Source organism: Rhinolophus sinicus, linkage group LG04 (genome assembly GCF_036562045.2).
Source record: "Rhinolophus sinicus isolate RSC01 linkage group LG04, ASM3656204v1, whole genome shotgun sequence".
Taxonomy (NCBI): domain Eukaryota; kingdom Metazoa; phylum Chordata; class Mammalia; order Chiroptera; family Rhinolophidae; genus Rhinolophus; species Rhinolophus sinicus.
The window spans coordinates 189,077,241-189,101,681 of NC_133754.1; the positions used below are offsets into that span (position 1 = coordinate 189,077,241).

General features: G+C 54.0%; 1 protein-coding gene across 10 annotated transcripts in view; it reads left to right on the forward strand.

Moving 5' to 3' along the window:
* EHMT1 (euchromatic histone lysine methyltransferase 1) overlaps positions 1-24,441 on the forward strand; it is a 126,042-nt gene that overhangs the window by 80,212 nt on the left and 21,389 nt on the right. For 7 of the 10 annotated variants that reach the window (XR_012496030.1, XM_074331464.1, XM_074331465.1 and 4 more), the window contains exons 10-16: positions 714-859; positions 7,515-7,658; positions 8,532-8,758; positions 10,220-10,375; positions 12,024-12,106; positions 12,972-13,078; positions 19,588-19,710. Coding sequence is in view for 9 of the 10 variants with exons in the window: in XM_074331464.1 (XP_074187565.1) it covers positions 714-859; positions 7,515-7,658; positions 8,532-8,758; positions 10,220-10,375; positions 12,024-12,106; positions 12,972-13,078; positions 19,588-19,710 (986 nt within the window). In the remaining variant the exon portion in view is untranslated. Of the gene's footprint in view, positions 1-713; positions 860-7,514; positions 7,659-8,531; positions 8,759-10,219; positions 10,376-12,023; positions 12,107-12,971; positions 13,079-19,587; positions 19,711-20,757; positions 21,942-24,441 lie in introns of those variants that run through there. The other 3 variants (XM_074331462.1, XM_074331463.1, XM_074331466.1) reach the window with 2 other exon arrangements.

A 24,441-nucleotide genomic window follows, 5' to 3' on the forward strand; every position in this document is an offset into this window, starting at 1 on the left:
CGAGAGAGAACTTGAGACGCGCCTTCTTTTGGGAGCAGCCGTCCCTGTAGCTGCTGGTTGGATTGTGGGGACTTGCTGGTCTCTGGCCTGCATCCCCACCTGTGAGGCGGGCTTGGGGTGAGGGCTGCAGGCCTTTTCCCCGGATCCACCCGTCCTGGCGAGGTCACAGTGAGATGGGGACAAGGGGCGTGACTGCAGCTTCGTCAGGTCTGATCAGTACCCTCGTTTCCCGACTCGCCTGTCCTTCAGCCTAACAATGGGCCATTGCACGGTTGTAGTCGGTGGGAATTGTAGATAGGAAGTAAACCACTGTGAAGCCCTTCCAGATGCAACTGAATGTTGGTTTTGGGGGCTGACACTCTAAAAGCCAGTGAGCAAAACAGGTGTCACTACATGGTGAGTGCTGCTTTTGTGTGACAACCAAGGGTTGGGAGGAGCTTTTGGAAGTGCAGTGTCTGTGAACTTCTGTGCTGGCCCCTGGGATCGGGTAAGCAGGGTGTCGGGCCTGGGGTGGTGAGGTCTCAGCTGGAGGGGCGCCCCTTCCTGTCCCACCATCATCTTGTGGTCCAGGCACCGGAGGTTTCTGCAGTGACTGGAGTTGTCGCTTTCCGACTGCCCTTTCCAGATGGGGGTTGTGTCACTGGGTGTGGTGAGAGCCCGTCTGGGTGTGTGCACTGCCGTGCTGATGCTCACGCGTGTCTGTGTGACTCTAGGCCTGGCCAATGGTCCTGACGCGGTGGAGACGGACGGCCTCCAGGAAGTGCCCCTCTGCAGCTGCCGGATGGAGACCCCGAAAAGCCGAGAGATCACCACTCTGGCCAACAACCAGTGCATGGCCACAGAGAGTGTGGATCACGAAGTAAGCAGCTCGCGATCGCTCCCAGCAGCAGGACCTGTGCCAGTGCGCTGAGCACTGTCGCTCGGCCAGGGGCCCCGAGCTCACGCCCAGCCAGGCAAGCCGGGCCCAGCAGCGCGGTGACGGGACGGGAAAGGCCGCACACGACTGGCATTTTCCAGAGGCAGCTGCTGCGGACCTGGGCAGGATGGCCCGAGCAGTGCTGCTGCTGGGCGCTGAGCTCTCAGAGCCCTTTCTGGCTCGCTGTCAGTTCAGACGCGCGCGGGTCGAGACGCCAGAGCTGGCCTGAGGCGCTGATTTCATTTGCCACGCGTCCCGCCACATACAGCTCCTCCACAGACCCTGTGCACACTGAACGGGCACACCCACCTTCCGTCCTCTGCCGCCAGCACTGTGGCTCCCCGTCCCAGCCTGGCCTCGGTGGTGAGCGAGCCTTGGAAGGCGGACCCCACCACCACTCCATGGTGTGTTTGTCCTGTGCCAGGTGTAGCGGGGCCATGTCCCACGTCGTGCCACCCCATAGTCACACGTGTCCTCGCCCCGTTTTCCCAGTTCTGCTCTTTGCTGTGTCGTCTTGGTACGTCTCTGAGCTCAAAACACTCCCTGCCACTGTTCCTGTCCAAACTGCTGACTTGCTCAGGGAACAGGACCCATGAGCGCTGTCGCTGAGCCTGCATTCGGCTGGCGGCTTCTTTCCTCTTAAGTCAGTTTCCCACAACCTGTAGCCTGACAGCAGGTCTGAGGACTTGAGTAGTTTCATTTGATTTTGATTTAATCTTGGCACGTGTTTGGGGTGCTGTGAGCACACCCTACACCACGTCGGGCAATGCCAAGGTGATTTGGTGTTTGTGTGCCACCGCTTGCCCTTCCTCCTCAGCCTTTACCCTGCAGCGTCACTGTCCTCGGTCACTCCTGCCTGAATCCATCACCTCTTTAGAAGTAGCTCTGTGTGTTCTGGCTGCCACTGGCCTTGTGTGGCTCAGGGTGCCTCATGTGCCAGGCTGTTTGGGGCTCCTGAGACGCGTGAGACTGGGCAGCAGGACAGAAAGCTGCTGCAGTGTCTGTCATTTTTCAGAGTAATGTGTTCGTGCCCTCCCGACTTGCGGAGGCTTGGTTTTGTTCCCCTTTCCTTCCCTCCTTCCCTCTCTCTCTCCCTTCTTCCCTTCCCTACCGTGCCTCTCTCCCTCCCCTCCCCGCTTCCTTCAGCATCTCAGGGTTGCAGGATCTTTCCTGTGTCCGCGTGTTATGAACTTTTTTGTTGTAAGATGAGCAGATCCGGAAACCAGCACAAGACACGTGTTTGACTCAGTGAGTCTGTGCAAGTTGAGCACTCGGGGGCACCCCCGACATTGGCGCAGGGACGGGGCCGCAAGGGGCCGGGGCCGCAAGGAGCCGGGCATGGTGCCCTCTTGTCTGTGGACAGCGCGGCCATGGGGCCTCACGGTCTGAGGCTGAGGGCCCTGTACACATGGCGACGGCCAGGCTGCACTCCACCCCCTTGGAGGCTGCAGGGGCCTGTGGGCCAGGGCAGGCGCGTGTTGTCTGGCTGGTCCTTTCTGACGGTAGCTGCTGTTGGCTCTTGCTGCCTGTGTGAGTTCCTGGTGAGAGGCTGTCATTTATCATTCATTTACTAAGGAGACTTGTCTTCTCACCTGCTGTGGCACGTGTCACAAAGGATGCACAGGGTGCATATTTGAGCTTTCTCTGTTTCCCAGCCGTTCAGGTGGTGGATTTGTTCTTTCTCACCTTCTGAGGTTGACCAGTTAGTTCTTTTAAAATATCACTGTGAATTCATGTATTAAAACATATTTGATGGGCTTTAATTCTTTGTGCTAGGATTACTGTTGAAGCTCACACTGCCCCATCTTTGGCCGTGAGACCCTCTTTCATGGAATCTGCAGGGTCACAGCTGTTCCCATGTGACGCTGCGAGTGTGTCTTTCAGTCCCTCACACAGAGGGCTTGGTGGCATTTCTCACGTGTGTAACTGGGCGGCAGTCGTTTCCACAGCATTACAGAGGCTTTCAGATGCAGGACACACCAGTGGACTTGATGTAACGGCTGTGACGCTGGATGGTGTGGATTCTCCTCCCACCGGTCTCCTAGGGACCCACCAGCTGTGGCTTTGGCCTGGCGCTGAAGGAGGTCCCGTGTCCCGTGTCCACGGGGAGCGCACTGGCAAGCAGGCAGGCATGAGACCCGCTGTCCTCTTCATTCACATGGCACAAAACTCGGCCATTCTCCTCATCTAATTTTTTTTGTTCTGTTTTGGAAAACATTTTTTTATTAAGATAGAGTTTTTTTGGGGTGGGTGGTTAACATGTGATAGACTTATTGGCATTTTAAGATAAATTAGTACTTAAACATTTTTAAATTTCCAATGTGGCAGATATCCATAGACGGAGCCCCATTTGGACAAAGGCTCTTTGGGACCCTCAGTAATTTTCACGAGCGTAAGAGAGCTTGAGAACCACAGGGCTCCGCCTTCTCTTTGCTTCATTGCTTGTCCCTGTCCTGTTCACTTCTGACTCAGTCCCAGTAGCTTCTCTCTGGTGTCCCCATGCCCTGCACCGGATGGGGACCTGGCAGTGGCACCTTGGCCCTGCAGCCCTGTGGACTTCCCTGCTCCCCCGTGCCCCAGCCGACCTTCCCTGTGAAGGCCTCGCAGTATTTGGGTCCCTGAGACACTGCCTCGATCGTCCTCGTCCCACCTGGCTTGGTCGCGTAGGACACGGCTGGTGGGGTCTGTCTCCACCCTGGACGCCTGCCCCGCGCTGTGCAGTGTGGGCTTGCTGTGCATGCTGTCTGTGGGTGTGGGTTTTGCTGACTAGTTGCTCTGACTGTTTTATGTGGGATTCCAGGAAATTCTGGGGCCGCTGCTGTTTCCCCAGGATTATTTTTGTCTTGATGCTCAGCCTGTCTCATCTCTAGCTGGTAGCAGCTCTCAAAAGAAGCTCCTTTTCTTTCTGTCTCCTTTTTCAGTCAGCGTTTGAGGAACAGTTCCCACCCAGTAAGTCACCTGTTTTGTGTGTAGTTCTGAATTTCGACAAATGCACAGTTATGTGACCAGCAGCTCAGCTGAGAGCCATGCCCGGTGCTGCCCGGTCCTGCGGGCTGTTCCCGAGGGAGGAGCTGAGCTCTCAGCAGGCCGAGCTTCCCCTCCCAACTCTGCGCACGTGGCCTCGTGGGCTCTGAAGCCCTGTTGTTCTGAACACACACGTCTTCTTGGGGAGCCGACCCCTGTCGTCTCTGTGCGGTGTGCCTCGGTGTCCCTATCACAACCTGTGTCCCAGGTCTCTGTGGTCTGACATGAATGTGGCCACCCTGGCTTCTGTTGAGTGATGTTCCCGGCACATTTACACCTTTCCATCTGAGCCTGTCTCTGCTTGTAAATTTGAAGGGGCTTTCTTGAGATAGCCTGCAGTTGGTACTTACTTTATAGGGTCTGCTTTAATCGGTATGTTGACACCATCCCCATTTAATGTGGTGACTGGTAGATTGGAGTACAGTCTGACATTTCAGCACAGTTAAGATTTATACCATCTGTCATTCTTTTTCCTTCATTTTCCGCCCTTTGGATTGAAATTTTGTATGATGGCAATTTATTGTATTCCTTGCTTTATTACTTACATCTTTTTCTGATGTTTTTAGTGGTTATATCTTTAGTCTTCCACAGTCTACCTTCAGTTGATATTATTGCCACTTACCATGTACATTTACAGCAGTGGGGTTCCACAGCCTCCCTCCCATTTTTGTCCACATTTTATTTTTATACATGCTGAAAACCCAGTCCAATGCTGTTTTTGCTTAGTCATTATTGTTCAAGGTGATTAAACGTAAACGTTGTCTGTTGTCTTCCTTCAGTGAGACCAAACCCAGAGAGCTCGAGTTCTCTATTCCGATGCAGGTTTCTGTCTGATATTGTACTCCTTGTGCCTGAAGACCCTTCGGTTTTGTTTATTTATTCTCCCTCTAGCACGAGGCTGATAATAAATTCCATCACTTTGTTAGAAACAGTCCTTGTTTCGCCTTATTTTTGGAAAGGTCTTTTAATGGATATAGAATTCTCAGCCCTTAGAGGTGCTGCTCGCTGTGATTTTCCGTAGTTTCTGACGGAAAGCCAGCTGCTGTCGTGTGTCTGTTCTTGGTGTGGATGTGCTTGTTCTCTGGCGGCCCCCAGGATTTTCTCCTTGTCTTGGGTCCCAGGGGTAGTGGTTTTGCTGTTATCTTTTGTGGTATTTGTTCTCGTTAGAGTTCTCTGAGCTTCTTGGATTTGGATCTGAGTTCTCATTTTTCCTAGAAAATTCTTGCCCAGTGGCTTTGTGTTTTTCAGCCTGTTCTTTCTTCTTTTTCTGGGACTCCAATCACATGTGTTAGGTTGTTTGATCTTGTCTCACAGCTGATGGATGCTCTGCTCTATTTTTCCCTCTGTATTTTAGGGTTAGATTATTTCTGTTGATGCTTTTCACATGCAGTAATCTCTTCTTCCTTGTTGAGTGTATGTGTGAGCATTTTCATTTCTCGCGTTTCCATTTGCACCCCTAACACCCCAGTCTGATCCTACATCTGGTCGTCTCTGGGTCTGCTTCTGTTGGCTACATTGTCTCTTGACGGCAGGTCCAAATTCCTTCTAAGAATCTGGATGATTCCTAGTTCTGGGGGGCTGTCTTGTTGGTTGGTGCACATTTAGCAGCACCTCATTCCCTGCTGTGGCAGCCACAGTGTCTCCGGGGTGGTCCAGTCTCATGCTGGGCTGGGCGTCCCCTCAGAATCCTGGTGGTGTTCGTGTCAGCCCTTCACTGTGGCTCTGCAAGTCTCCTCCCCTGAGGCAGCCTTTTTGACCTCTTGTAGTGTTTTCTTGTGGTATTTTCTTCCATGTTTTAAATAATTTAAGCCTGCTTTTTACTGTCATTTCTTGACTTTCTACCTTGACATATTGTCTGCTGGTTTCATCTGTACAGGACGCGCTCCCCGACCCCCACTTCCCCACCACTCTCACCACACCTGCTGCTTGTCCTTACTTTCGGTGACAACAGTATTTGAGGTTCTCCCAGTGCTGTGTGAGTGCCCATAGCCAAGCCAGCGCTGAGCTGGGGTCACGCTGCCTGTCCTGAGCCACTTTTTGTTTTCCTCAGTTAATAATTACCTCGTCTTCCCATATTTGTTTTCTTTGTTCTATTACAAATTGAGTCCCAAGCTGGTGGAATCGCACATTTTGTCGGGTTTTCAGACACATCAGGTCTCTCTCTGGGCTGCTTAGTTTGTCCATGTTGGTGTGTGACCTTCCGTAGCTCCTTCGGGAAGGTAGCTTGGGAGACGGGTTCTGAGCAGCACTCTGCCCCAGCCAGTGGGAGCTTTGGGTGAGTTGTTGCTTCTCTTCTCTGTTTTCGTCGTGTGTCACCTGGAGGCTGTTCATTCCTCTTTGTCCCTGGTGTCTTGAGGCCTGTGTGCTGTGTGGAGTTGCTGGCTGTCATCTCAGAGGCAAGGAATGCGTGCCTCTCAGTGCTGGAGACATACTTCTTCTCTCCACATCTTTAACTTTTCGCTTTACTGTCAGAAAATGCCCATCTTCCAGCCCTTCCATGGAAATCCTCCTTCCTTGTCCTGCTCTGTTGTTCCAAGAGCTTGCTATCCGTCCCCAGTGTGTCTTTCTTCTGGCCTCCGTTCCAGCTTGAGAGTTGCCATGAGGTCTGCGTCTCCGAGGGCCCTGCCAACAGTGTTTGTCACGGGCTTCTCCCTCCGCTCGTCACTGCGTTCCCTGCAGCGCTTCTGATGTGGCCTTGTTTACTTTGGTCTCAGCATCCCCTGTGCGATCATTCCACTAGACAGTTTGATCCATCCAGTAGGACTCACACAAGGAAGGAAGGGCTCGGGGCGTGAGGCCCACAGCCCCATCCCTTGCGCTCCCTAACTTGCCTTGCATCTGGATGTGTGGGGGTCGGGGTGGGGAGAGAGGGCTGCCTCAGCTGATCAGTCCCCGGGCAGGAAGTGAGGGTCCCCGTGTGAGCCTGAGGTGGGCTGCACTGTGGCGGGGCCCAGGCCCCTTGCCTGAATGGCTAACCGCTAGCCCGTCGTCTGCGTGGCTAACCCCTAACCCATCCTCTACAGCTAAGCACTGGCCCGTCTTCTGTAGCCAGTCGCTAACCCATTGTCTGTGTGACTCACTATTAACCCATCACCTGTAGCTGACCGCCAGCCCATTGTGTAGTTAAGAGGTAACCTGTCGTTTGAGTAACTAAACCCTAACCCCTCGCCTGCGTAGCAAACCTAACCAGTAGCATTTGATTTGGTGTTTTGCTCTGGTTTTCCCGGCCACTTGTGGTTTCCTTGGCTTCACTATGTGTCCCCCAGCACCCGTGACATCTGTCCTGTCCAGCCAAGGCTGCCCCGCTGGGCGTGCACCATTTGTTTTGCATCCAGCCCAGACCCCGACTTGCCCAGCATGTTCTCTTTGGTTTGGCCAAGGTAAGCGCCTGCTGCTCTGGCACTGCGTGCGTGGCCACCTGTCATGGCCGTCTTCTTCTGGCAAACGTGCAGAGGACGGTGCCCAGCCCTGTCTCTGCATTCTCAACCCCACATGCTGTTCAGTCATTGCGGACTGGGGCCCGCCAAGCCCCTGCCCAAGGCCCTGGTCTGACCCTGGTCTTGTCTGATCGCAGCTGGGCAGGTGCACCAACAGCGTGGTCAAGCACGAGCTGATGCGCCCGTCCAGCAAGGCGCCCCTCCTGGTGCTGTGTGAAGACCACCGGGGCCGGATGGTGAAGCACCAGTGCTGCCCCGGCTGCGGCTACTTCTGCACGGCGGTGAGTGCCCAGCCCACCGCCTCGAGCCGTGCGGGCTCACTGCAGCGCTGCCCCCCAGCGTACTCCCTTCCTCCGGCCTGTGGGCCGCAGCCCCAAGGGACAGCTGGGGAGGGAGGTGGGTGCTCTGGGCACCCCCAGTGCTGCCGTTCGCCACGGGCTTCGTGTCCGACTGTGCAGCGGCCTATGTCCCTGCCTCCTGCTCCCCTCTGATTTTCTTCATCACTTACTTCCTCCTGCCATTGCCAGGTGTCCTGCCATGGCACCCCTCCCTGGCAACCCGCCACCCCCCCCCCCAGCTTGTGGTGCCGCCTGGGCCCTGCTCTGTGTATCCCACCTGTGTGCCCTCCCATCTTAAACATCCTTTCGCTGCTACTGAGAACAGCAGCTGCTTCTCGGCGTCCAATCGTCTCTAGGGTTCCTCTCGAGGTTTACCCCCTTGTGCCAGTGGGAGTCCATTCCTGAGGTCCCCGAGCTCGCCTGAAATGCCACAGCCTCGTGCGGGCACCAGTGCAGGGTGCTGTCGAGAGCGCCTTCCCCTGGCTGTGTTCTGAGATTCTGTTTTCTGCTCTGTCCCCCGTGGGTCGGTCTTGGGACCTGGCCTCATGTGCGGCCTCTCGCCTGGTTAGGACAGCTGGGGAGTGAGGCCTCGGCCTCCATTGGGTGCAGGGCCCGGAGCGCTCTGGCATAGGCGTGTGTGTGGACGTGCTGGGTAAGAGCAGCTCACAGCCACATGCTGGCTTTCTCCTTCTCACCCAGCCTGGGACTGGGACCTCCCCAGCTGCACTCACGTCCCTGCAGGTCCGCCAGCACCTTTTCTTTTCTGCACCTCAGCCCCAAGTTTACAAAAATGAACTCTCGTCTTTCCGTTTTTAGGGTAATTTTATGGAATGTCAGCCTGAGAGCAGCATCTCTCACCGCTTCCACAAAGACTGTGCCTCTCGCGTCAATAATGCCAGCTACTGTCCCCACTGCGGGGAGGAGACCTCTAAGGCCAAAGAGGTCACGATCGCAAAAGCAGACACGACCTCCACCGTGACCCTGGCCCTGGGCCAGGAGAAGAGCTCCACCGTGGAGGGCAGGGCTGACACCACCACCGGCAGGTACGCGCCAGCTGTGCCAGCCTGGTGCTCCTGGAACTCTGCCCTTACTCGGTCCCGCTTCTGCCACTCGTCCAGCAACCTCTAGCTGCCTCCCACTCGGGCGTCTGCCGTGTACGACGCAGCGTGCTCCTGCTCACTGCTTGGGGCACAGTCCCCTGGTTGGCTTGCCGGCATTTGTGTGCCTGTCCGAGCCAGTATCTGGCTGTCACTGACATGACACAATGGTATTTTTTGGGAGCATAGAGTCCCGTAGGTAGCTGTGTCCATGTCCGTACACGTGTTCACATCCGTATACATCTCTACATGTATGTACGTGTCCACACAACTACACGTGTCTGTGTTCACACATTCACACTCAATGCACAATCCATACGTAGGTACATGTCCACACATCTATACGTGTGTATATGTCGGCTCACAGACATACATGTTCAAACACGTGTGTCCATGGTTGCACACATCTACATGTGTACATGTCTGCACAGACGTGTACATCTGTATATTCGTACACTTCTATACGTCTGAGTGCATGTCTACACATGCACACGTGTACCTGTGTACGCATCTGTACAGGTGTGTATGTGTCTATACACATTTGTATGTGTGTATCTGGACACGTGTTCATGTGTGTTTTTGTCTGCATCTGTACAGGCATGTATGTGTTCACATGCATCTCTATGTACGTAACTATACACACCTATATGTGCATACACATGTAACATGAGACATTCATGTGAGCTGATGCAGTCTGTGTTACTGCAGTATGTTTTGAAGGCCCTGGCTGAACACAGTAAAAAGTCAATCTGAAAGAGAAGGATTCATTTTTGTTTCTAAAAGTGTTTGGTAGAAATAGCCGAAGGACTCATAGAGATAAAAAGAGTCAGTAAGAGAATCAGATGAGAGAGAAATAGAGGTGGGTCACTGTGTTCCCTACCAGCATATCCAGCTAGAAAATAAAATGGTGAAAGAGAGACTTTCAGAACAGCAGCAAAACCCAGAAACTACCGGGGAAGAGCACTTCATATCACACTGGTGCTGAGAAAACAGTCAGCATCACTGACACTTGTTTAAAAAACACGGGAATTATCAATGTGAAAACTGTATGTAGGCGGGTGTTGGCTCCTTCACACCCTTCTGTGGCCATCATGTTGACCTATAAATTTAATGCACTTTGAATCAAATTCCAATGGGATCCCCTTCTCTTGTGGGCAGTGGACTCAGTAGGTTCAACTGGAAGCTCATTCACAAATGCAGGTGTGAGCACGTGCCCCAGGCATCTTGGGAACGTTGCCTGGGGGGAGTGATTTCCTGTGGGACTTGAAGGGTGCCCGAGGCATCTGAGTCTCTGCATGCAGCTTGTGGGGTGGGTTCCGGAAGTGATGTTTGTGTGTTCATTGGTTTCCACAAGAAGGGGGTTCAGGCTGAGGAACTGAGCATTTCCCGTTCTTCCTCCCCCTGAAGCACCGCCGGACCCCTGCTCTCAGAAGACGACAAGCCGCAGAGCATGGCCCCCCCAGCGCCCGAGAGCCTCGACCCTGCAGGGCCGGCAGGGCTGGCGAAGCCCGGTCCAGGGAAGGAGACTCTGGAAAGTGCCCTCATTGCCCTGGACTCTGAAAAGTAAGGCTGGCTTGTGCTGTCCATCCCGCTGAGGGCCCCGCTAGCTTGTCCCCACATCTAGTCCCCCCGCCAGGCCTGTGCTGACAGACCCGCTCAGGGCCCAGAAGGGTGGTGCCCACGCTGGGTGTGTTTCTTCTCTGCAGACGCCTCTCCCTTGTGCTGTCTGCCTACATATGTTGGCCACAGGCTTGTCTCCCCGGTGTCCTCACCCTGTGGCTCCTAGGACCACCAAGGCCGCACTCCCAAGTGTCTGCCTGTGAGGGTCATGGAGCGTTTCTCAGCTTCTTCGCTCCTGGTGTTCACCAGGACACTGCATGTACTTGTACCGTTTCAGGGAGTTATTGCGGATTATTGTCCCTTACGCTCAGAGCAGCAGGTGACACCTGTGAAGGCCTGAGCAAGGCCAGTGCTGTGAGGGTTTGACGAATGTCCCCTGGTGCTGCTCAGCTGCAGCGCTGACCCTGTCCTCACCACCGGCACCGCCGGCCTATCCCTCGTCTCTGATGAAAGGTTGGACCAAGGGGCCTCAGGCTCACCTGCCAGCCCTCATGTAGTGCAGGAGGCCCGGTGGCCGTGACTCCTGAGCAGGCAGCTGTCCTCCTCCTGGGGAGAGCAGGGCCCCTCCTCAGGGAAGCCCAGCAGCCAGCTCATCAGGGCCTCTGGCAAGCATCCGTCCTCTTCCCTGGGGAAATTTGTCTGTTTGTCTGAGGGGGCCAGCGTCATAGGAGGCCTTTGCTTCATGGAAAGTTCTCGTGTTGGGACCGCTCTCAAGTCCCCCACAGCTCCCTCTGAGTCTGCAGCCTCCTCCGGCTCTGTCCCCAGTGTGCCCCTCACCAGGCCCAGACTGCACTGCCGGAGGAGGTGGGTGTAGCTGGTCGTGACCACGCTGTCCCCACTGCCGGCGGCCACCTCTGATCTCAGGCTGTGGGAGCGAGCAAGGAGCTCATCCCCCAGGTGCTGCCGTCAGCCCGAGACACCACCTCCGGTGCATGAAAGGTGGCCTGTCCTGGACATCGCTCGCTGTACGCCTAGCACGGGCCGCTCGCACTGGGGAAACCTGGACCCTGACAGTGTACATACGGCGTTTTAGGGCGGAAGTGATGTCGTCAGGCGTAAGGGGTCTGTGGCCCTGGGGGAGCTGATTGGTCAGCTCCGTTGTCCTTCGTCTGGTGTCGTGGGGACGTGGCCAGGGAATCGTTCTGCTGTAGGGCTGGCAGCTGAAACGCAGCTCAGGGCGTGACGGTATCTTCAGCTTAATGGCACCCATCCCTGTGCCCCAGCAGGCCCTTGTGTCTTGCTGCCTCCAGGAGTTGGAACGTGAGGGTGGGCTGAGGCTGCGGGTGCTGGGAGGGGACGGGCTGGAGCGCGTGCTGGGGCGACACGTGACATCGGGATGGGAGATGCTTGCTATGTGCCCTGCATTGGTTCCGTCTACCTGGTACACAGAAGCCTGCTGTGCAGGAAGGTGACAGCTGCTCACTTTTGGCGTTTTCCCTGTGAGGTGCCTCGATCCCAGTGGGTTTGGTGCCCTTGACCTTGAGGGATCAGCAGGTGGATGTCAGCCACGTCCCGCCGCCCGCAGTGAGCTTCGTGTGGTGACGGCGGGTGGGCAGGCCTCAGCCAGTGCTGTCCTCTGCTCTCCCCACAGGCCCAAGAAACTGCGCTTCCACCCCAAGCAGCTGTACTTCTCCGCCAGGCAAGGGGAGCTACAGAAGGTGTTGCTCATGCTGGGTGAGTGGGGGCGGGGGCTCATCTCCCTCTGCTGGGGGGTCGCGTGGGGTGCTCCACCGTCTGCCGGGCGGGCAGGCTGGCCTGTAGTCTCCCATGCAGCAAATCATCTGCCCAGTGGGGTTTAGCCCTGTCCCTGGTGTTCACACCTAGTTACCACTGTCCTAGAAGCATTCTCTGTGAAGTCCTCATTTGAGAAAGGAAGTGGGTACATGATTATTAAATTAAGAGCAAATGTATGTTCAGAAAAAGCAAGAGGTGTGCGCTGGGCCGGGATGCTGTCCCTGTGGAGACCTTGGCCCCAGTTGTACGGCCGGAGACAGCGGCTGTGCAGGGCCGGGAGCGCTCACACTGGTTTGCGTTTTGGGGCCGATCCGGCTGTTGGTGGAGATTGCTGCTGCCCCAGACCGTGCCTGCCACACCCCAGCCTCGGCGCAGGCTGCACAAGGATAGCACTTTGGTTCTGAGCTCACAGCTTGATTTCTCTGAGCTCCTCTGCTCTGTTGGGTGTGCTGGCTCAGGTTCCTCCGGTCGGCTCGTTTCTCTTGGCCCCGTGAAGCATTTGCCCTCTGACTGCATCGGGCCCGTCCTCCCTGAGGCCCAGCAGGTCCTGGGGCAGTGCCGTGACCAGGGCCATGAGAGAGCCCAGAGAAGTGATGGGAGCCCAAGGTGGACAGAAGGGGGAGACTGCCGTTAGCTGGTTCTGACCACATACCCGTGTGGGCTTCACCCAGAGCTGCTCTGATGCCTCTTGAACTCGGTCATCCACCCACACAGGACGGTGTGGGCGATGGCCCCTCATGGGTGCACATTGGTGAGCTGGCCCTCATGACCACTCCGAGTGACCGGTGACCCTGTTTGTCCACAGTTGACGGGATCGACCCCAACTTCAAAATGGAGCACCAGAACAAGCGATCCCCACTGCACGCTGCAGCAGAGGCTGGCCACGTGGACATCTGCCACATGCTGATCCAGGTCGGACGGCCACACGGTGTCACATGGTCCCACAGGCCGAGCGCCTGCCGAGCCCGCACTTGGTCCCCAGGCCCGGGCGTCCCGGCAGGCTGCCGCACTTCATTCCCTCATAGCCAGTTGTGTCCTGATGGGCTCGCTTTTGGTGTTTAATGTTACTTACTTCTTATGTGGAGCGTGCAGCCCAGGGCTGCAAGCTCCCACTGTCCTGCAGGCCTGCTTGGCCGAGCGTCCCACCCACTGTGTTTCAATCTGCTGTGGGAACGTGCGTGTGTGACCACGTGACCACGATGGCGCTAGGAACTGCCATGGCTTTCCCCTGGCTGAGTGGCCTGCCCTACTGCTAATTCATGCCTAACCCTCTGAAAGACTGACACCAGCCCGCTGTCACCTGGAAAGCACCTGTTGTGTGTGCTTAGCGCCATCACTCTGGGACACATCCCTTGGTCCCTGGAGTCCACATTATAAGTCTGACCCTTCGTGTTTGAGCTGTTCTCTCCCTGGCGCTTCAGGAAGTTCCGTTGAGCCCTCTGCCGAGTTCTAGTCCTTTGGGCAGCTGGTGCGCCCTGTGCGTGCTCCACTCCAGCGGGTGTCCTGCTCTGCACATTCCCAGCCCTGCCCTAGGGGGCTTCCTGGTCCCCCCAGCTTTCTGGCACTTTCTAGGCCTTGTTCTGCCAGCCCTTGGGGGCTTCCACCTGTGCTGGGGACCTGGAGTCCTTCTTTGTAGCCTCTTCCTGTCCCTTGTCTCTGGGACCAGATTACATCATTACTTGGGTCTTTCTCACCTAAAGGTTTTCCTCAGATGCTTGATGATTGCAGCTTGTTTACATTTCAGTAAAGGACTAATATACTGACCGCAGGTTCTTGGTTGGGGTCTTGTCACTGTCAGTGACCTGCAGGACGTGTTTGTCTGAAAAGGACCCTTGTATACAGCTGTCACCTGTGTGTCACTGTGGGAGCCACAGAGTGGGATGATGGGGGTGCCACACTGTTTCCCGAGCGGTGCTGGCCTGCCCTCCCCTGTCGGCTCTGGCTCCTGGCCCTGACCCTGGCCCTGGCTACTGCTGTCGTTGCCTCGTGTTTTCCTTGTTCTTTTATCCCCAGCCAGGCGGCCAGAGGCAGCGGCTGTGCAGGGCAGGGAATGCTCATGCTTGGTTTTCATTTTGGGGCCAATCCAGCTATTGGAGGGGATTGCTGATGCCCCAGACCGTGCCTGCCAGCCCCCAGCCTTGGCGCAGGTTGCAGAGCCGCTGTTGTGGACGCGGCTGTTTCCATAGCACACAGCTGGAGTTTTAAAGCTCGTTCTGGCAGTCTTGGTATTTTAATAGGCACCTTTAGCCTAGGTAATGCTTACTGTCATGTCTCACGTTGAAATTTGTAATGCCTTTAATTGTGGTTTTGATGTCCAACCTTTTAAAGCAAATATTTCGTTTTGTATATTTTGTTCCTTTCATTTTGTCTCATTTCTGTTTATTCTCTTGGAAGTTACATGCTTTTCTTTCTTGTCCCCAGTGGTCACACATGCAGTGTCATTACTCAGTCATGAGACTGATGCGATCACTGAGGAGGGTCCTAGAGGTCGAGGGAGGAAGCGTCTAAACGAGATGAGGGCCGACCTTGTGACCGTGAGGCCCACAGAGGGAAGCATGAGAGGGTTTGGTGACAGCAGATGGGGGGTACTCAGATTGGGCACACAGGTACTGGTTCTCAGTGGTGACGTGGAGACTGGCGGGTCTTCGTCATGAGCCTTGAGGCAGGGTTGGAGGGAGTGATGGTGGGGAGCTGGTCTCTCCGGGGATGCCAGCGAGAGGCTGAGGTGTGGTGGTGGCCTGTGCTCGCTGAGGTGGACCCGAGGTCAGTCCCGTCGCTCTGGGATTGTTGCAGGACCCGGAGTAAGGCAGTAGATGAGGACGGGGCACGCAGACCCCCCTCGGGATCAGGGTCACCCCAATGATGCGTGTGCTAGGCAGGCTCGTGGCGTGGGCTCGGGGTGGTGGCCAGGCTGCTCCTCGAGCTTGGAGCGAGGTGGGTGTGGAGACACTGTCCCTGAGTCTGGGGTTCTGGCTGCCAGTTGTTCTCACTGCGGGGAGGGACCATTCTATTGTCTTTTCGTTCCTTCTTCCTTTGAGAAGTTAGCTCATCACTCCTTTGAGAGGACCTGTGTTCTCCTTGGCTTTTTTTTTTTTTTTTTTTTCATTAAAGCGTGTGTCTGTGATGCCTACGGGAAAGTCTTTAAAATGTAAACATCCTGGTTAATAATTACGAAGGGAGCCACCTATCTCCGGGTCAGGACAGGACGCTGCTTGCATCCTAGAAACGGTGTCCCCTCCCCTGAGGTAGCAGCTCAGCAGGCTGCATTGTGCCGCTCACGTCGCTGCATTTCTGTGTGGTTTCACCACCGTGCACGCATCCTCAGTGTGTGACTTAGCTTTGTCTGCAGTCTTCGTGCTGATGGAGTCACAGAGTGGATTCTGTGTCACAGCCGACACAGACCTGGGGTGCAGTCAGCCTGCGCTCCGACACCAACGTCCCTTTCCTGCCTCTGCCCACTGGCTGTGCTACATGAAGACAGTCGGGAACGTGGGTGAAGGGAAACAGGAGCTCTGTGTTCTGTTTCACAACTTCCTGTGAGTCTTAAACTGTTGACACAGAACGTTACGTGTGAGAGAAAAGAAGGACCCTTCATACGCAGGCATTCCTTATGACCCTCTGCACTGCCCTTTGGCCCCTGGAAGTGGGGGCCTGGCACCCCTTTGGATGGGACTCTGCGCCTGCATTTAACTTCGTGACTCAGGCTCGAACTCCCTGAGCTTGGGGGCGTGTGACTGTATATTTTTCTACTCCGAGAAGGAAGCAACTTTTCTGAGATTACGCAGGAAAGAGAAGGGATGGGCTTGTTCTAGTTGCTTTCTTGGAGGTCCTGCTTTTGTGGGGTGTGTCTCAGCTCACATGCCTCCCAAGGGCTGACAGCAGCCCCCGGTGTCACTGTCAGGCTCCTGTCTTGCTGGGTGTGACGTGTGTTCTGTTCCATCGGGGCAGCCCCTCTGAGGAGTGATTTGTCTTTTCACATCCTGTTGCGTTTTCTTCCCAGGGGTTCGCTGGAAACGGCTCTCTGGTTCCATTGGGGCCCGGCCGCTGCGGCATGGAGGGCCCTGGCACATGTGTCTGAGTTTTAAGTGAAAGCATTCAAGGAGGGAAGGCTGTGGCCTCAGGCACACAGCTGCATGCCGAGGGCTCCGTGGTCATGTGCCCAGATGGCCGGTCTGCCAGGCCACTGACGTCACTGCGGGAGCTCTGCCCACAGCTTCTGCCCTGTCCTTTGCCCCTACGGGACGCAGCTTCTGCCTCGCAGCTGCAGGCTGTGGTCCCGTCGTGTGGGTGCTCACTGCCGGGTCCCAGGTTTCCATCTGCTGCGTCACCTTTACATGGCTGTGTGCTGTGAGCCTTGGGCATTTTCAGAGACAAACGTGTCTTTTCTAATAGTCAGATCTCAGGGCAAGGGGCACACCAACGCCTGCCTCATTGCTGGCCCTGAGAACCTGGTGTGGGTCGCACAGCTCACACAGGTGACCCCACCCCTCACATCTCATACAGGTGCCCCCACACCTCACACAGGTGGCCCCACACCTCACACCTCACACAGGTGTCCCCACACCTCACACCTCACATAGGTGCCCCCACACCTCACACAGGTGCCCCCACATCTCCCACAGGTGCCCGCACACCTCACACAGGTGTCCCCACACCTCACACAGGTGTCCCCACACCTCACACCTCACTCAGGTGTCCCCACACCTCACACCTCACACAGGTGCCCCCACACCTCACACAGGTGCCCACACACCTCACACAGGTGCCCCCACACCTCACACCTCACACAGGTGCCCCCACACCTCACACCTCACACAGGTGTCCCCACACCTCACACCTCACACAGGTGCCCCCACACCTCACACAGGTGTCCCCACACCTCACACCTCACACAGGTGCCCCCACACCTCACACAGGTGTCCCCACACCTCACACCTCACACAGGTGCCCCCACACCTCACACCTCACACAGGTGCCCCCACACCTCACACAGGTGCCCCCACATCTCCCACAGGTGCCCGCACACCTCACACAGGTGTCCCCACACCTCACACCTCACACAGGTGCCCCCACCCCCCACACCTCACACAGGTGCCCCCACACCTCACACAGGTGCCCCCACACCTCACACAGGTGCCCCCACACCTCACACAGGTGCCCCCACACCTCACACCTCACACAGGTGCCCCCACACCTCACACCTCACTCAGGTGCCCCCACACCTCACACCTCACACAGGTGCCCCCACACCTCACACAGGTGTCCCCACACCTCACACCTCACACAGGTGCCCCCACACCTCACACAGGTGTCCCCACACCTCACACCTCACACAGGTGTCCCCACACCTCACACCTCACACAGGTGCCCCCACACCTCACACCTCACACAGGTGTCCCCACACCTCACACCTCACACAGGTGCCCCCACCCCTCACACCTCACACAGGTGCCCCCACACCTCACACCTCACACAGGTGCCCCCACACCTCACACAGGTGCCCCCACACCTCACACCTCACACAGGTGCCCCCACACCTCACACCTCACACAGGTGTCCCCACACCTCACACCTCACACAGGTGCCCCCACACCTCACACAGGTGCCCCCACCCCTCACACCTCACACAGGTGCCCCCACCCCTCACATCGCACACAGGTGCCCGTGTAGCCCTGCCGCACTCAACTCAGTAAGGATTTGGGGCCGTGTGGGGTTGGGTCCGCTTGGTGTCCAGCACTTCTGCCGTGGGTTCTTGTTTGTCCCATCAGTCTGTGCAGCTGGCCGTGTGCTGGGACCTCACGTGAAGACCTGTGCCTGTGCTGTGCGCGGCATGTGGGGACCTCCTGGTTTGACTCCCCTTTATCTCCTCACCTCTAGGTTCTCAGAGAGTGTTTGACTGTCTTTCAGCCTCTCCTTTTTCCTGGGGGCCATCCCTTTCCTCGGGGTGGACATTCCTGGTGTTGGTCCTGGGTAGTCTGCATGTCCGCTGAGGGACCTCTGTGCAGCCGGTCGCTGGACAGCTGTGGTTTCTGACCAGCCCACTGAGAAGTGGTTGTGGGTCCACCCCAACCAGCCCTCAAACCTGGACCCTAAGTCTCAGTGAAGGCCTGGTCCTTTGACCCTGACCTTCAGTGCTCTGGGTCATCAGGCCGGCCTGTCTGGGGGGCTGCCTCCGTGTGGCCCTCTGCCTTAGGCTGGCCTCTGGGTTGGCCTGTAGCAGGTGCTGTCACACTTCCTGCTGCTGCCCACCCCCGGAACCCTTTGTGCTGTCCCCGTGATTTTCAGGTCAAGTGCATGTGCCCAGTTTGCGGGCGGCACCCACCTGCAGAGGGTGTGTGCTGCCTTTGCAGCCCGGGGCCTCCTTTAGTGCTCTGACCCCTCACTGTGGCCCTTACCCTGTGTGTTGTTTTTAGGTGTGTTAAAATTGGTGGTTGTGGAATTCTGGCTCGACTTGGCCCACAGGTTGGGCGGCCGCCCTTGGCTTTGCATTCTTGTGTGTCCCTGCTCCGCGTCCACCCTGCATGCTCGCGCCTCTTTGATCTCTGACTCCAGCTCTGGAGAAGTGCCTGTGACTTTGTCATTCAGGGCATTCGATTCTGAAATAGCTGACAGTCTCCTTGAGAATTCCCCGGACCACCTCAGTCCTCTGCTTTTCCATGTGTGCCACTCCAGGTCTATTTAAAAATTTCTTTCTTTCTTGTATTTCAGCGTTTGTTTTCAATTGCTACCAGTAAAAACAGTACTATTTTAAGCCTTTCCAGTAGTAAATATTTATTTTAAAAACTAAATATTAGCTCTTTGTACACCAGGCTAAGAAATCACAGTTTGTCTCCCGTGGGTCAAAGGTTTCCACTGCAAAAACAGCCTCTGGCTTGCTTCTGGACACACCTGTGTCACAGGCAGAGCTTGCGAAGTTTCACAGACAGAGCCTTACCCGCCCACTCCTGCTGGCACACTAGGTTTTTGAGTACACCCTCCATTGAGAAATGTAGATATTGCTCCAAACATGTGCTACTAGAATGAGTTTTTGTTCTAGCATCAAGCAGCGTAGCCAGGGTGCCTGGGACCACATCACCACCTGCCCGTCTGTGCTGAGGGGCCCCTGTGCACGCCTTTTTTGCCTGGTCTAGGTTAGTGCATTCTTGCTCATTTCTAAAGGTGTTGTCACTAATGTGCTATAAACATTTTCCATTAAGTGAACTTAGAAAGTGCTCTTTGTGAACTAAAGGTCTGGTAGTAACAGGATAATTCTATCTGCAAATGCAGTTTTGGAGAATCAGACACAGTTGGGCAGTAGAAACGGCTAGCATAGCTCGGGAGGTCTTTCTGCTGTCAGGTGTCTGAAGCACGCGGGTGCCCCCTCGCCCAGTGGAGGCTGCAGGGGTGGCTCCCCACACCCTGACCTGCCCTTGTCTCAGCAGGCGGGAGCAAACATCGACAGCTGCTCAGAGGACCAGAGGACCCCGCTGATGGAGGCGGCAGAGAACAACCACCTGGACGCGGTCAAGTACCTCATTAAGGCTGGGGCCCTCGTGGACCCTAAGGTACGTGCGCGCTGGCCGCTGGCGGGGCCGCCTCTGCCTTGTGGGCGCTTCCCATTGCCACCTACGGCCTCCTTGTTGGAGGTCTGCGGGACGTGCCCCCACGCTTGGGAAGCACTCGGTTTCCCGGTGGCTAGTGTGTTGTGTGTCCACCATCCGGTGAGCATGGCCTCTCCTGCGCCTGACAGCAGACCGCAGTGAGGAGCTGCGTGCAGGGGTTGGCAGCCCTCCATTGGCGCAGACCAGGTCTTCCACCTGGTCCAGTTAGGCAAAAAGACAGGAAAAAGGCATCCAGATTGCAAAGGAAGAAGCAAAGTGGTCTCTGTTCAGACGATAGCATCTGATACGTGACAACCCTAAAGAATCCACAAAAAAACTTGTTAGAACTCGTAAGTTCATGCTGCAAAGTTGGAAGACACAGAAAATACACAGAAGATCAGTACAGAAAAGTCACTTGTATTTCTTTACACTTGTTGATGAACGATCCCAAAAGGCAATTAAGAAAATACTTCCATTTGTAATAGCATCAAAAAGAATGAAATACTTAGGGATAAACTTAATGAAGGAGGTGTTAATTGGACAAAAGTAGCCTTTTATATAGTCCCCCAAAAAGAGGGTTTATTGGGAAAAGAAAACAAAACCACCACAGCAGTGTGGGAACGCGCACCTTCCGGCTGGCCACCCACATGCAAACGAGAGCAATCTCCCAAGATGGTCCCCAATATACCCCCCTCCCCAGGAAGTTAGAACCGTAAAGTTTAACAGGAAGTCGGGGACTAGAGAGTAACAGGAAGCCCAGCTCCAGCCATAGACCTCCCAACTCCCTGGTCAATTTCCTTCAAGTGCCGGTTGGCTTTTATCAGATGCAAAAGTCTAGTACGCAGAAAACTACCAAATGTTGCAGAAGGACGTTAGAGAAGACACAAGTGAATGAAAAGACTCCTGTATTTGTGGATTGGAAGACTTAATGTTGTTAAGATGTCAGTGCCACCATAAGCCACCTACAGGGTCAATGCAAGCCCTTCAAAATCTCAATGCCATTTTTCACAGATACAGAAAAGCACATCCTAGAATTTGTGTGGAATCTCAAGGGACCCCGAACAGCCCAAACACTCTTGGCAAGAGAAGGTCACACCTGGAGGACTTCCTGGGTGCTGGCACGGGACAGACACGCAGACCATGGACTACAACTGAGCGCAGAATGACCCGCAGTGTATCACACGAGCTTCAGCAAGAGCGCCATGACCACCCCGTGGGGAAAGGACCGTCTTTTCAACAAACGGTGGTAGGAAAACTGGATCTCCACATGCAAAAGCATAAAGTTGGGCCCTTTCCTCACACTGTATTCAAGAATTAATTCGAAATGGATCAAAGACCTAAACTTAAGAACTAAAACCATAAAACTCTTAGAAGAAAAGAGAGAAAAATCTTTATGACATTGGATTTGGCAGTGATTTATTTGATATGACACCAAAAGTACAGGCAAAAGAAAAAATGGATAAAGTAAACTTCATCAAAATGAAAAGCTTGTGCAGGAGGGTGAAATGATAACCACAGAGTGGGAGAAATACTCATAAATGCTCTGAGAGGGTATTACCGTCCAGAATAAACATGTAAAGAACTGACACTCAGGAACCCAAAGGTGGCCCAATTAGAAAAGGGGCAGAGTGAGTAGCCATCTGCCCATGGAAAGATGCCCGACACCACGAGTCTTCAGGGAAACGCAGAGCAAACCCAGTCAGACACCACTCACAACCTTTAGGGCTGCCATTACCTCAGAGGCCGAGTGAGGAGTGGCAAACGTGTGGTGAAACTGGGACCCTCCCACGTGGCTGGTGGGAGTGTAAGTGCTGTGGACAGTATACGGCTTTTTGCTTTGTCAGAAAGTTAAACACAGAATTACCACATGACCTAGTCACTCCAATCCTAGGTTTGTATGGAAAGAAACTGAAAACAGGACCCTAACAGATGTGTGTACCCCACGTCCACAGCAGTGTGGTTCACAGCAGCCAAGGGGTTTAACACCCCCAGTGTCCATTGAGGGGAGATGGGTAACCCAAACGGGGTCCCTCCACACAGTGGAATGTCACTGAGCCCTGAAAGGGAAGGAGGTCCTGCCACCTGCCACCATGTGGATGAGAACCTCAGTGTGACAGGAACCAGTCACAGAAGGAGAAGCCCTGTAGGCGTCCCCTCAGGCAAAGGACCTGGAGGAGGCAAATGGAGGGAGGAAGCAGATGAGAGATGGGGGGGGGGGGGCTAGTGCCTGATGGTTCCCGTTGTCTGGGGTGCTGAGAGGTTTTGGGAGCAGATACGTGGTGATGGCTGTACAACATGGGAAACATAATTAATGCCACTGAATTGTACACTTAAAATGGTTCAAATAGCAAATGGTACGTTATATCTACTGTGTAAAACCATAAAAACCTAAGGAGCATCTTACAGTCTTTCCCATTAGTATTTTCGTATTTTTTCCAACGAAAAAGTGATCATACTGTTCACACTAATTTATCACTCCTTGTCTCATCAAATTAAATTCTGTTTTCTGTGTCGTTAAACATTCTTGTAAGTGGCAGCATTCTGTTTCACGATGTAATCACATCGGTTTTAGTCAGATTTGCTTAATGTTCAATCCTTAAGTTATTTTCAGTTTTCTTATGCTCAGTGCTTCAGCAGATACCTTCGTAACTTCGTCTTCGCATGTGGGATTCCCTTAGGGCAGATTTCTGGGACAAAGTATGCCATCCTTTTTCAGACTTCTGATACTTCTTTCTGAATTGCACCCAGGAATGTGGGAGCACCCTCCCCCATACTCTTCCCCAGTGCTAGCTAGCTATTTATTTATCTATTTTTTTACTATTTTAATTTGCTTCTTTTCAAGTGAACTTTTTTGTATCTAGTTGTTCCCATAAGCTATGAGTATTTTTCAAGGTTGTATTTAGTCCTTTGCTGTTTTTTTGTTTGTTTGTTTGTGTGTTTTTTTTTGGTGGTGTTTGAGATCTGGAAACCTCTACTTTTCCTGTAAATATCTGCTGTAACTGTTAGATAAGTGTTATTAATCCTCTCAGTTGTGATGGGGGAAGTCTGCATTTGGGTATGATTCCCCAACCTCACCGCAGGAGTTGATATTCCAGCTGCGTGCCACCAAGGAGGCAGGAGGTCAGTGCTCAGGGCTTCACAGGAGCGTCTGGAAACAACTGGCACTGGCTGGGCAGGCTTGGGGAAGAAGTGGTGGTTGTGGGGCAGCCGGCATCTGACGTGGACGACTTGTGGGGGTGGGCAGGAGGAAGAGGGTCAGTGAACTTGCAAACCCATCATAGAAACTTTAGTCTGAAAGCGGATTGTAGGACAGTATCAAACTGTCTCGTGTGTAACTGGGGTCGCAGAAAGAGAAGAGACAGAAAAACTAGTAGGAAACAATACATTGAAGAAAAAAAAATGGCTGCATGTTTCCCAAATCTGGTGAAAACCTACAGAACCAACTTAGTCAGTAAACGCCCAGCTGGATAAACACAAAAGAATACACAACTAAATACATCATGCCTAAATATTGAAAACCACAAGTAAAGAGAAAACCTTACAAGCAGCCAGCGAAAAACACCATATTACACACAGGCAAACAGCATCACGAAAAACTGCCAAGTTCTCATCTGAAACAGTGGAGGCCAAAGAGTGATATTTTTATTGTCAGCCGAGAAGGCTATACCTAGTAAAAGGTAACCTTCAAAAAAATAACTGAAATAAAACATTTTCAGATAAACAGTAGCTGAGCGGATGGATTTATGAGCAGGTTTATACTCAGGAGAGGTCTGAAGCTGCAGGAGGAAAACGCAGGAACAATGGGAAGCCCCAGAATGGTAAATAACAAAGACTCTTGTTTTCTTTAAATTTCTTTGAAGAAAAAAGGCTATTTAATGGGAAGATAATACCGTTATAAGTGGAGTTTTTATGAATTCAGAAGTGAAATACCGTTGACCCTTGAACAGTGGGGGATTGGGGCGCCCAATCCTGCACAGTAGAAGATGGGCGTGTAACTTCTGACTGCCCCAAAATGTACCCACAGTCCTCAGGTCCACGGGGGATTCAATCCAGGGTCCCCGCAGATACCGAAACCCAGGGATGCTTACATCCCCTGAAGGAAATGGTGTAGAACTGTACCTACAGTCAGCCCTCATCCATGGATTCCCAACCACGATTGAAAACACTTTTCCATCCGGGATTGATGGGATCTGAAGGTGCAAACGGGGATGTGGAAGGCTGGCTGTATGTGTATTGGCAAAATCCCTCTCATGTATGAATGGACCCACAAAATTCAAACCCATGCTCAAGGGTCAGCTGCATGTGACAGTAGCTGGAGGAAGGCAGCAGTACATGGACCTTGGCTGTTGTCAGGTTGTTTGTTTCTGTTGCGGGAGGTGATAAGTGCTAATCTGCTACGTAGACTGATAGACATGAATGTTGTCATTTATGACATAATTTAAACTCTTGCTTTAAGGAAAACTTTTAAAAAGCTAGTTGAGGGGGCGACCGGATGGCTCCTTTGGTTAGAGCGCGAGCTCTGAACAACAGGGTTGAGGGTTCGATTACCACTTGGGAAGGTGGGCTGCGCCCCCTGCAACTAAAGATTGAAAACGGTGACTGGACTTGGAGCTGAGCTGCGCCCTCCACAACTAGACTGAAGGACAGTGACTTGGAGCTGATGAAGAAACACACTGTTCTCCCCGCCCCCCCAAA